A 12,464-nucleotide genomic window follows, 5' to 3' on the forward strand; every position below is an offset into this window, starting at 1 on the left:
AGAGTTTGCGGGAGAACGGATACATGTGTATGTATGGCTGAGACCTTTCACTGTTCACCTGAAACTATCACATTGCTAATCAGCTATATCCCAATTTAAAAAAAAAGAAATACGGAGATAGAGTTTGGAGGAAATCGAAAGATGGCTTTATTCCTCTACCAGGCAATGGGAGAACACAGCAGGCTATCGCCTCAAGAGCTGTGCCCTCCTCCTATGTAGAGTTTAAATTTAAAGAAGTTATGTATAAAGAAAGCTGAGCACCGAAGAGTTGATGCTTTTGAACTGTGGTGTTGGAGAAAATTCTTGAGAGTCCCTTGGACTGCAAGGAGATCAAACTACTCCATCCTAAAGGAAATGAACCTTGAATATTCATTGGAAGGACTGATGGCTGAAGCTGAAACTCCAATACTTTGGCCAACTGATGTGAAGAACTGAATCCCTGGAAAAGACCCTGATGCTGGGAAAGATTGAAGGCAGGAGAAGGGGACCACAGAGGATGAGATGGTTGGTTGAATGGCATCACTGACTCAATGGACATGAGTGTGAATAAACTCTGGGAGTTGGTGATGGACAGCGAGGCCTGGCGTGCTGCAGTCCATGGGGTTGCAAAGACTTGGACACGACTGAGTGACTGAACTGAACTGAACTGATGTAGCCTGGGTCTTGTGGTTTTAGGGTAAACGATTGGCTCAAAGTAATGAATGTCTTGCATTGTTCTTCTTGAATTATTTCAAAACAGTCACAGCTGGTGTCAGGCAGCCCAGTAATTGGATCCATTTATCTCTGGGTTATTGACCTGTGACCTTCTTTCTGAAATACAAACAGCTATAAGGGGTGATTTGCTATCAGATCAGATAAGAGAGTGCAAAGAAAGCAAATACCAAGTGCAGGATATAACTTACATCAGCTGTCCCCAGCCTTTATGGCACCAGGGATGGTTTACATGGAAGACAAGTTTTCCATGGGCCAATGGGGTGGGTGATGGTTTGGAGATGATTAAAGTGCATTACATTTATTGTGTACTTTATTTCTATTATTGTTACATCAGCTCCACCTCAGATCATCAGGCATTAGACCCCAGAGATTTGGGGACCCCGGGTTTACATAGTATGGGGGTGATAGGTTAGCTTTCTGAAGGACAGATTGAGTCAGACACTACAGATTAGTAACTATTAAAAGTGGGGCTGATTAACTCTTTCAGGCCTGTTTACGTTTCTCCTCTAGCCTGCTCCCTGTTCTCCTTACTTCCCTTGTTCTCAGGAGAGGAAAGAAACTTCATTTCTATTGTTATTGCAATGATGCGACATCTGTGAAGGCTCAAACATGAAAGGGTTTGTGCTCATTCATCCAACTCTTTGAACCCCTATGGACTGTAGCCCGACAGGCTTCTCTGCCCATGGGATTCTCCAGGCAAGAATACTGGAGTGGGTTGCCATGCCCTCCTCCAGGGGATCTTCCCAACTCAGGGATCAAACCCGTGTCTCTTATGTCTCTTGCATTCAGACAGACTCTTTACTGCTGAGACACCTGGGAAATCTGATATGGAAGGGAAGCGGATGTAAGTCCCTCCCCCAACCCTGGCATCTCTGGCCCTCTCACCTCTTTCCCCCCAGCCCTGGGGCACTCATCCTCATCCTCTGACAGAACCACAGCCTCACCACTGGCTCACCCATCCCCCGAGAGACTCGAGGAACCAAACGGGCCCCATGGCTGGTCTGAGACTGTGGAAAAGGGAGGTGGGGGGAGGGTAGCGGGCCCAGGCAGGATACGGACTGAAGTGCCAAGACGACCATAGGATCTGCATTGGGGGAGGGAGGAAAGGGCTTCTGTTTCTTTGGAGCCCCACCCTCTGTCCTCCTGAGTCCCCCCAGCAATGTCCGAGACACCTCTGGGGCACCCTAAGCACCCCCATGTTCATGCATGCATGCTAAGTCGTCTCTGACTCTTTGAGACCCTATGGACTGCAACCCATCAGGCTCCTCCGATCACGGGATTCTGCAGGCAAGAATACTGGAGTGGGTTGGCATTTCCTCCTCCAGGGGATCTTCCGACTCAGAGACCAAACTCGGTGTCTCTTACCCCCAGAGCAATTCTAAAAGCACTGGGACAAGAGCAGCAGCAAACAACAGTAAAAATGTATTTACTCTGGTTAAGACACTGCGCGTGACGCATCACAGAAAATCCACACACTATTCCAAGAAAGGTCACACTGCCGCCCCTGTTTTCATAGACAATGTTGAAAGAACCTGTAAGACACGAACCCAAGTCCCTGACTCCAGCTGCTATTGAAGACAGGCTTCTTTCCATAACTCACATTTTCTTGGTGCATTATCTCCAGGAGATCTGGAGCCTTTACCTGGCTCGCTGCCCATCAGCTCTGTCCCTGCTGCCTGCTCAAGCAATCAGCTTGTGTTCAGGGAGATAAAATAGCTTTCATAATAACTCAAATAATTTCAAAGTGATGAAGAGACCTGAGGGTGGGGAGGGGTACACTTAAACAATTACAAGCCTTGTCCAGCCAGCCTCCGCCAGACTCTCTTGAGTGACTTTGGAAATAGGAATTTTCTAGCAGAAAAGGAAACTGAAAAGGAAAGGGAAACTGAAGTTGTGCCAGGCTTTCCCTGACAAGCTACAGAATTAGGGACTGTCCGCTGGTTTGCGTGATTGCCCTCAAGGGCCTTGACCCGTGGCTTTGTGCAGGGTAGCGTTTCCCAGATCTTGGCTCCCTGTCTGCCGATGAGGAAAGGAAATATGGAGATAGAGTTTGGAGGGAAAAGAAAAGAGCAGCTTTATTTATTTATTTATTTTTGAAGAGCAAAAGGGAAACACAGTTGGCTAGAGCCTCAAGAACTGTGCACGCCCTCTCTGAAAATAGGGAGAGGTTTTCTATCATCATTCTTTCTCCTTTTGCAAGGTTTCGAAATGGCCACAGCATTTAGGCAATTGAGGAATTGGGTCTGGTGTCCCTAAACATATTGTCTCCTGACCTTTTTTATCCCCCCCTTGAAATGCAGAATGCTGCAAGAGAGTGTAGGGAGAGAAGAATGCCAGGGGCAGAATACAACTTATTTGAAGTCAGAGAGTAATTAGCTTTGTTTAGCTTTGTGAAGGGCAAGTCTAGCTACAAGTACTTGTTAGTGTTAACAGTAACAGCTAAAGAATAACCAAGATTGTTTAACTCTTGAAGATCTGTTTAGCTGGTATGTGCTGGTATGTGACCTCTGGAGGTGGGGAGTTATCCCCCAAAACTAAAACCCGTCCCTGGCTGGGGGCTATTCTGGGTGGGGGGGAAACACCTGACACCTCCAGCCTGTCTTGTAGCCCCCAGGGGCAGGGCCTGGCAGTGGGGAGCAGCGGGCAGGCCCTGGGAGCCAGTGCTGGGGAGACCTGGACAAAGCTCCCACAGGATCTGTTGCTCTAGCGAAGTGGAGAGAGTGGTGAACCAGGATTTATTCCGGGCCCTGCACGAAGTGACAGGGAGGAGGAGAGGGAGGGGCGAGGAGGGGGCTTCCCACGTGGCTCAGTGATAAAGAATCCACCTGCCAATGCAGAAGACGCAGATTCGACCCCTGCGCCCCCCTGCACAGAGTCTGGCATGACTGAGCACGCATGCACTGCCGCGCAAGAGGTCGATCTGATCAGGAGTTCAGCTGGGGGTTTGGAGTTCTTGTTCCTATGGCTGCCGTCTGTGACCCAGCAACTTCACATCTGGGTTCCCTGGCCTTCCCGCCTGGCGGCCAGGGCCGAGGGGTTCTCTGTGGCCCCAGTGGGTCTCAGTCTTTGCAGGGCTGTGGACCTGGACTTGGGGGCGCTGTTTTCTGATTACTGTTCCCCTCCCCCTGCTGCCCCAGTGGTGGGCGGAGCCTTACTATCCCAGTCCAGAAAGTTTAGCACCCCAATTTCAGGGGTAAAGGTTTTTTTTTTTTTCCTCTCTCTTTTTCTTTCCCGTCTACAGTGATCTTCACCTGTGCTCTGCGGACTACAGTTTAGTCTCCTTGCCCTTGCAGAATAAGGCTTTTGTTCCCTAGGGGGTGGGGCTGCAGCTCCCCTCTGCCAGTCTTGCCTCAATGAGGGACGTTTTCCTTGGGTGTCCTCCTGCCTCCAGTCTTTCTTGGGAGCACCCAGTGTGTCGCTGGGAGAAGAACCTTCAGGCTGGCCTGAAGCATCCATCCTTGTGACTGTAGCTCCCCAGGACCCGCTGCACTCACGCAGGCCTATCCTTGCCCTTGAGTCATCAGTTAAGGCTTTCAGCTGAACTTGCACCCCTCTGCACCGGCCTCAGCTCCCTCCTGTGGTCTGCCCAGGGTGGTCTCCAGGGCTCTCCTTGGAGGAACCTGACCTCCCTGAGAATTCAGGCCCATCTGGTGGGCCCCTCTTCAGCTCTTTCAGGGGTTCAAGGAAAGTTATGCTTTTGTAAGTTTTCTGGCTTTTTCTTATTGTTGGGGGGAGTAACACTCTCTCCAGCTTCCTGTGTCCTAAGCATCCCCTCCTTCTTCATAGGGTCAGGAGCAGCAGTTTTAGAACTGATTATCTCCTCCTTTAAAGAGACTCCAGAGAATGAGGCCTCTCTGGAAGGGAGAGCTCACTCTGGGTGGGAACAGAGTCTCAGGGGAGACCAAGAACTCTTGTCGCCAGGGGAGGAACTGGTAAACGCCAGTTCCCCTTCAATTTTCCAGACACAAAGCATAGGGACCACTCCTGACCGCATCTCTTCCACTCGAGGTACCCACTGTAACACTTGGCACACGGCACTCTCCTTGTCCTGGTGGTCTGCTGGTCAGCCTCCCCACAGCATTCTGAGAAAGGCCAGTGCCCTGATCAACTCTGGATGTCCAGTGTCCATTAATGAGGAAGGGCAGAGGGATCTGGGGTCAGTGGCTCTATATGCATCCTGGATACCCCTCATCTCTGCCTACCTAGGAATCTCTGTCAACCCCACTATTGAGTGTGACCTCCTAAATGGCTCAGTGGTAAAGAATCTACCTACCAATTCAGGAGCCAATGGAGACGTGGGTTTGATCCCTGGGTGGGGAAGATCCCCTGGAGGAGAAAATAGCAACCCACCCCTGTATTCTTGCTTGGGAAACCCTATGGACAGAGAGGTCTGATGGGCTTTAGTCCAGGCGGTTGCAAAGAATTGGATACAACTGAGCAACTAAGCACTCAAGCATCATTAAGTGAGTGGTAGACTGAGACCCACCGATGGCCCACGAATGGCCCTGGGTTATACAGCCCATGCTCTGTAAGATGGGGACCAACGAGAGCCTCCTGCCAAGTGATACTGTGCTTGATCAGCTGCCCACCCCCTTCTGCCCCCCACCAGAAGACAGGTTGGGAGTGTGGTGGTTCAGTCACCAAGTCATGTCCGACTCTGTAACCCTATGGACTGTAGCCCACCAGGCTCCTCTGTCCATGGGATTTCCCAGGCAAGAACGCAGGAGTGGGTGGCTACATCCTTTTTTCCAGGGGATCTTCCTGACCCCAGGGATTGCACTCATGTCTCCCGCATTGGCAGGTGGATTCTTTACCATTGAGTCACCTGGGAAGCGCATCAGGTTAGGAGAATGGGGAGAAATCGAAACTTCCAGTTCACAACTCACACTCCCCTCCACCACCCCCCCGCCCCAGGGCTGCAAGGAGCGAAGACAGAGAGGTACATCTGCAGATGATCTTTATTTCTCATGCTTCTCTGGCCCGAGTGGAGATTTTGGAGGTTCGACTTGGGGTACGTTTTCTCCTGGCTGCTCCCCTTCAGGTCTGGGTCCACCTGGAGGAGGGGAAGGAGATGCCCTTTTGGCCCCTCCAAGCAAAGCCCCAAAAGCTGATCCAATGGAGCCCAGGAGGATGTTGGATGATGTGGAGAGTCCAGCTGCCCCTGTGGGACAGAAAGAGGGTGAGGTCAGGAAGGGTGCAGTGGCTGGGACCCCCTCAGAAGGCCTGAGGCCCAGAGATCCCACGTGGATGCCTTCTCTAGGTCCTGAATCCCCCAGGGCTCTGCTTTGGGCAGAGGGAGCTAGAGGTGGCTGAGAGAGAGAAGGGGGTGAATTCATGGGAGAGTCAGCCACAGACCCCAAAAGCGACAGGTCCCACTGAGGCTCAGAGAGGGGAAGGGACCTGCCAAGGCCACTCAGATGTCAGATTTGGGCAGGGCTAGACCCAGAGCCCACGCTTCCCTGGTGGCTCTGTGGTAAAGAAACTGCCAATGCAGGAGACGCGGGTTTGATTCCTGGGTTGGGAAGATCCACTGGAGAAGGAGATGGCAACCCACTCTGGCATTCTTGCCTGAGAAATTCCAAGGACAGAGGAGCCTGGTGGGCTACAGTCCATGGGGTCACAAAGAGCCGGACATGACTTAGCGATTAAACAACAAAAACAAAGACCTAGAGCCCAGCTATCACAAACCCTGGGATCCCTCCCTTCTTCTCTTTCCCAAGACCCCCTCACCCCTCCACTCCACTCCTGCCTGCAAGGCTCACCCAGGACTCAGGGAGAACAGTGAGGGAGAGAAGGAGAACCAGGGACATTGAGGACCACGAAACTGGAGGGGAGGGACCGGCCGGCCCTCCCGCAGGCTTAGCCTCGGGCAGACTCTTGTGCTGGTCGGACCCTCCCCGCCCGCTCTGTTCCCCCCGCCCCGCATCCGGCCCGGACCCTTACCCACGGACTGGAGAGTGGCCACCAGGCTGCCGGCGGCAACTCCGCCCCCATTGGCCACGGCGGCCGCTGACATCATCTTGGCCGCTAAGGAGGAGGCGGCGATTCCAGCCCCCGTGAAGCCCACAGCGCCCAGCACCGCGGGCACTGCCGCCACGGCCAGGGCTGCAGGGAGAGAGGAGCTTTGAGGGGTCGGGGACATGGGCTCAGGGGAGTGGACCCCCCTTTAGGGATCCTTGACAGTTTCTGGGGACTGTCTGCTGGGAGCAGACGCGAGACAGCCGCTTGGAGAAGGGTCCGAAGGTAAAGAAAAACGTGTGGGAGGGGAGTTGTGGAGCCAGCTAGGGACAGTAGTTTAGGGGAGGCACCTATTTGAGTCTTTAACTTGCTGTGTGACAACCGGGAAGTCACTACCCCTCCCTGGGCTTCAGGTCTGTGTGCGTATCAGTGTACTGCTACTGCGAAGTCACTTCAGTTGTGTCCGACTCTGTGCGACCCTGTAGACGGCAGCCCACCAGGCTCCGCCGTCCCTGGGATTCTCCAGGCAAGAACACTGGAGTGGGTTGCCATTTCCTTCTCCAATGCATGAAAGTGAAAAGTGAAAGTGAAGTCGCTCAGTCGTCTATCAGTGTAGGGGTGAAATAAACCAATAAACCACTGCTGTTTTTAGCAGCAAATACCCTTTCAAATGAAATCTTCTCTACATGCTTTTTACATATAAGGACTAGAGGAGCAGCTACGTGGGGGAATCGCGGGGTCCTCTTCCTAGGGAATACCGCTCTCGGTCCCTAAGAGTCACCCCAGCGGCTCCGGGAGTGGAGGGGGCGGGGGCGCGGGGGGGCTCTCTGAGGCCTCCCATCCATCCCCGGGCCGGGCCAGGTGAAGGCCTGGTGATGCAGGGATGCAGGGACGCAGGGAAGTCACCTCCTCCGATCGCAGCGGCCGCCGCTCGTTCTTGAGAGAGAGGAGAGAGAGAGAGTTGGTTGAAGTATTGAGGGAAAGAAGCGAGTCCTCTGGCCCTTGGTGGGTGGGGGTCTGGGAGGGCCGCCCCCTGCCCAGGACGTCCCCTGATGGGAAGGAGAAACTCACTTATCATGGTGACGCCCTCTTCGCCGCAGCTGAGCTCAGGAAGTGACTAAGCTCCAGGAGGTGCTGTGATTGTCCGAAGAACCAATGGGGACGCGGCCGGCCCCTCGCAGCATCTCTGCCCCAATTAGACGCAGGAAAGTATTTTCTGCTCGCCTGTTCGCCCGCCCCCACCAGCTTCCCATCCCTACGCCGGGGTCTTATTCGCCCGCTCCCACCTTCACCCCACTGGTCCTTCTCTTCACCAGCCCCTCTCCTCCGGCTCTCTTCTACCCACCGGTGGTTGCCCCCCCGCCCCCAGCTCGAATGGGTTTCTCTCTTGTTTGGTGGCTCCACCAAAAGGAAAAGAACCTTAAAACACCCAAAAGACTCTGCAAGTGGACCGGGGTTCCAAGTGTAACATTTTGCCCCCTGATGACAGAAGAGTTGTTCGCGGCAAAACACACACACACACACACACACACACACACACACACACACACAATACAGAACGCAGGGAGAAAATTTAATTCACTTCCAGAGGGAGATACTGGGTGATCTTAGTGCATTTCCTTCCAGTCTGTCTCGCCGAGACCACCCCATCTCCATCACTCTCAGAACGTGTAACCTCACTTCCAAGTTCCAATCACACTTGCGTGCTACTTTGCAAATTACTTATTTAATCTACCGTTTATATTTCCCCAAGCTGTTTAATGGGCTTCCTTGGTAGCTCAGCTAGTAAAGAATCCGCCTGCAATGCAGGAGACCCCGATTCGATTCCTGGATGGGGAAGATCCCCTGCAGAAAGGATAGGCTACCCACTCCAGTGTTCATGGGCTTCCCTAGTAGTTCAGAGGGTAAAGAATCCGCCTGCAATGCGGGAGACCCAAGTTCCATCCCTGGGTTGCGAAGATCCCCTGGAGGAGGGCATAGCAACCCACTCCAGTCTCCTTGCCTGGAAAATCCCCATGGACAGAGGAGCCTGGCGGGCTACTGCCCGTGGGGTCACAAAAAGACACGACTGAGGGACTAAGCACAAGTTGTTTGATATTCTTCAACCGGATTTTTTTTAAGTTATTTTTATTGAGGTATAATTTACACGGAGTAAAACTCAATGAGGGGCGGGGGGCAGTGTGTTACATGGGACATGCCAGGATTAAAATCCCTGACCAAGGATGGAGCCTGAGACTCCTGCAGTGAAAGGGTGGAGTCTTAACCACGAGACTGCCGGGGAAACCCCCAGACTCAACTTTTGAGTGTGTATTTTTATGAGTTTGGACAAACCTTTACAGTTGTGCAACCACCAGCTCAGATACAGAACGTTTTCATCACCAATCCCCCTAGCCCCCAGTTCTCTCATGGTTATTTGTAATCAACTTCTCCCTGACCCCAGCCCCTGGCCACTTCTGATGTGTTTTCTGTCCCTATGCATTCGGCTTTTTTTCAGAATTCAATGTGATTTTTCACTTGTCATCAGACATTCTGTCCTGGGGGTAAGCTATAGTTCGAAGCATCGGCCCTGCCCCACACCACCTTTAAGGATTTAAATTTTTGCTCTATAGCTTATCCTGGCTTGAAGTGCTTATGTCATGGTGCTCAAGTATTGTCTGATAATATAGTCCTGGAGGAGGAATTGCTGGGTCAGAAACTATACATTTCTTGTGGCACTTGATAGTTTCTTGTTAGGTTATATTCCAAAAGTATTGCTTCAGTTTATACTCCCTCTAAAAGTATAGGAGGGGATCTATTTTTCTCTACTCCTAACCAACAATTAGCTTTGTCATTAAAACAAAACAAAACAAAAAAACACTTTCTGATGAAAGATGAAAAAAATGACAACATTTTAATTTAAATTTCTTTTTTACTGCTAATCAGGCTAAATTATTTTTTTAAATTAATTAATTAGTTTGTTTTTGGCTGCTCTGGTCTTCCTTGCTGCCTGAGGGCTTTCTCTAGTTGCAGGGGACAGACTTCTCATTGCAAGGGCCTCTCCCGTTGCAGAGCACAGGCTCTAGGGCATTTGGGCTCAGTCACTGTGGCCCATGGGCTTAGTTGCCCTGTGGCATATGGGATCTTCCAGGATCAGGGATCAAACCTGTGTCCCCTGCATTGGAAGGATAATTCTTAACCATTAAACCATCAGGGAAACCCCAGGCTAAACTACCTCTATGTTACTTAGGCTTATGCAATCTTATTTGTGAATAAGGTCTGGTATTCTCGGGTGTTTCTTCCATGGACGTGTTACATTTTTTCCTTACGGATATAGGAATTTATTTATATTTAGCTATCTTAATTCTTTCTTATAGATGTTGCAAAATTTTGTTTCCATTTCATCATTGTCTTTTTCTTCAAGGGGGTAGGGGGACTTTTTTTAACACAGAAAAGTTTTTAATATTTATGCTAATATGCCAATACTTTAATTTATTATTATTATTTTTGTACGTCTAAAAAATTAGCTGTTCCTGCTAGGTTTCAGATACATCATCACCTGTATTTTGAAGGAGTGGGGGTGGCGGTTCTTTTGTGGCTTCACTTTTTAATCCATCTGGAATTTAGTTTGTACATATAGGGTGTTTTACATATCTTTGTATGTCTTAGCCAATGAGCTCAGATATAAACACCATTTATTAAACTCCAACATCATTTATTAAATCATCTTCCATTTCCTCTTTGATTTGAAGTTCTAACCTTATACTCAAAATACATATACTTGTGTATAAACCAGTGTATCTGTTTTGGAATATTCTATTCTGTCCTAATGAGAATCTCTTCTGGCAACAATGTAACACCATTTTAATGTTTATACACTTAATATTTGATTTCATGTCTGTGACCATGTTCATTTAGGTTTAAAACACTTCTGATTCTTCCTACTGATTAGTTCTTCAGATGAAATTTACAAATATCTTTTTCAATTTCAGAAAATTTTTTTTTTGCTATTTTGATGGAAATTGAGCTAATTCTTAAAATAAATATTCAGGGAGAAATATTTTTACAAAAGCAATTTTTTTATCCAGTAAAATGGTAAGTCTTTCTACTTATTCTTTTTCCATATTCCTGGGTAAAATTTTGTCGTTGTTTTTGTATGCCTGTGTGCGTGCTAAGTCAATTCAATTGTGTCTGACTCTTTGCGACCCTAAGGACTGTGACCTGCAAGGTTCCTCTGTCCATGGGATTCTCCAGGCAAGAATACTGGAGTGGGTTGCTGTGCCCTCCTCCAGGGGATCTTCCCTACCAAGGGATCACACTCGCGTCTCTTACTTCTCCACACTGGCAGGCGGGTTCTTTACCACTATAAGGACTACATATTTTAAAATAAACTTTATTTTCAAAGAAAAAATTGCAAAGATAGTACAGAGAGTTCATATATATCCTGCACCCAGTTTTCCCTATTATTAATGTCTCGTATTAGTAGGACACACTTGTTACAAGGGATGAACCAATGTTGGCATGTTATTATCAAAATCATATTTTATTCAGATTTTCTTATTTTTAACCTAACATCCTTCTGTTCCAGGATCCAGTCCAGGATATCACATGACATTTAGTCTTCATGTCTACTTAGGTATTTCTTTGCTGTGACAGTTTCTCGTGCTTTCCTTGCTTTTGTTGACCTTAATGTTGAGCAGTACTGGTCAGGTATTTTGGAGAATGTTCCCTCACTGGATTTTGTCTGAAATTCCCCCCCATGATTAGATAAAAGTCTCATGGAGGAAGATCACAGAGGTAAATTGCCATTCTCATCACAGCGCGTCAAAAGTACATGCTATCAACTTACAACTGTTGGTGTTGATGGTAGACATTTTCACATATTGTGGTGTGGGGAAGTCATTTGGCTTATATGTGATTTGGCTGGAACATTATGATAGCTAGAATGACTTGTCTTATGACCTGTCAAATATCTGTGGTGCATCTGCTTCAAGTACCACAAAAGAATGCAATTCCCAGGTTGTTTAGAATGTCCATTTTGGAGATAAGGATAGATGCTTTCCCCCTTCCCGTGACATCAACACAAGATTCCTTCACTAGATAGCAAGGTCATGTGTATGTGATTGTGGATGCGGTTTCAGTCACATTCCTGCATCACTGAGAACTTAAATTGTCTGAAGTATATCAATCTGAAGGACCCTACCAGCCATTCTCAAAATAGTATCTGCTAGTGCCAGCTGCCACCTTATGGTCTCAAGGTCTTTCCTGGTAACCATGAAACCATTTTGGATCCCAAGCAATTCTTGCTTAAGAAGGACCCTTCTTACCAACTGTGCTGAGGGCACCCAGAAAACTCACAAAGGGAGGCAAAGTTGGAGCCAGGCATTCAACTTCTGGATTTGCTGTCAGGGGGATGAACCATGCTTTTCTCTATGATCAAAGCTTGCTGGCCTTTAGCAAAGGACCAACATACCCAGAGATGCAGATCTTGGGCAAGAAAAGAAGGACAAAAAGGGTCCAACTGATGAGTGATGACTTCAGCCCCAGTGGATGTTGTGGTTGGAGGGGTGAAGGTAAGAGAGTCTGGGAGCCCAGCCCGTCCACTGGTCAGCTGGGGAGACAGAAGCCCATAGATGGGGACGCCTGCCTGGGTCACTCTGCTTGTTGTGGACAGTGCCAGGGGGCCAGGGTAATGGCGTCTCAATTTTAGTCTCAAAAATTTCCCTCTGCTTCACCTCTTTGCCTTTTCATAGGCCAGATCTTGTGTGACTTTTTTTTTTTTTGTCTGCCTCACAAGGCTTACAGAATCTGAATTC

At 49.1% G+C, this 12,464-nt stretch overlaps 1 protein-coding gene across 2 annotated transcripts; it reads right to left on the reverse strand.

Moving 5' to 3' along the window:
* Window positions 1-5,654: 5,654 nt before the first annotated feature.
* LOC133234533 (interferon alpha-inducible protein 27-like protein 2) lies at window positions 5,655-7,826 on the reverse strand. Of its 2 annotated transcripts, XM_061395195.1 has the most exons (4): window positions 7,744-7,821; window positions 7,579-7,608; window positions 6,658-6,819; window positions 5,655-5,875 (listed from the first exon to the last, which is right to left on the reverse strand). In XM_061395195.1, exons 1-4 carry the CDS (start codon window positions 7,748-7,750, stop codon window positions 5,673-5,675), a joined length of 402 nt encoding a protein of 133 aa, XP_061251179.1. In that variant the 5' UTR covers window positions 7,751-7,821; the 3' UTR covers window positions 5,655-5,672. The 2 variants fall into 2 exon arrangements, with proteins under 2 accessions (XP_061251179.1, XP_061251180.1); XM_061395196.1 differs by lacking the exon at window positions 7,579-7,608 and having other exon boundaries at window positions 7,744-7,826.
* Window positions 7,827-12,464: the final 4,638 nt, after the last annotated feature.

The sequence above is a fragment of the Bos javanicus genome, chromosome 21 (genome assembly GCF_032452875.1).
Source record: "Bos javanicus breed banteng chromosome 21, ARS-OSU_banteng_1.0, whole genome shotgun sequence".
Taxonomy (NCBI): domain Eukaryota; kingdom Metazoa; phylum Chordata; class Mammalia; order Artiodactyla; family Bovidae; genus Bos; species Bos javanicus.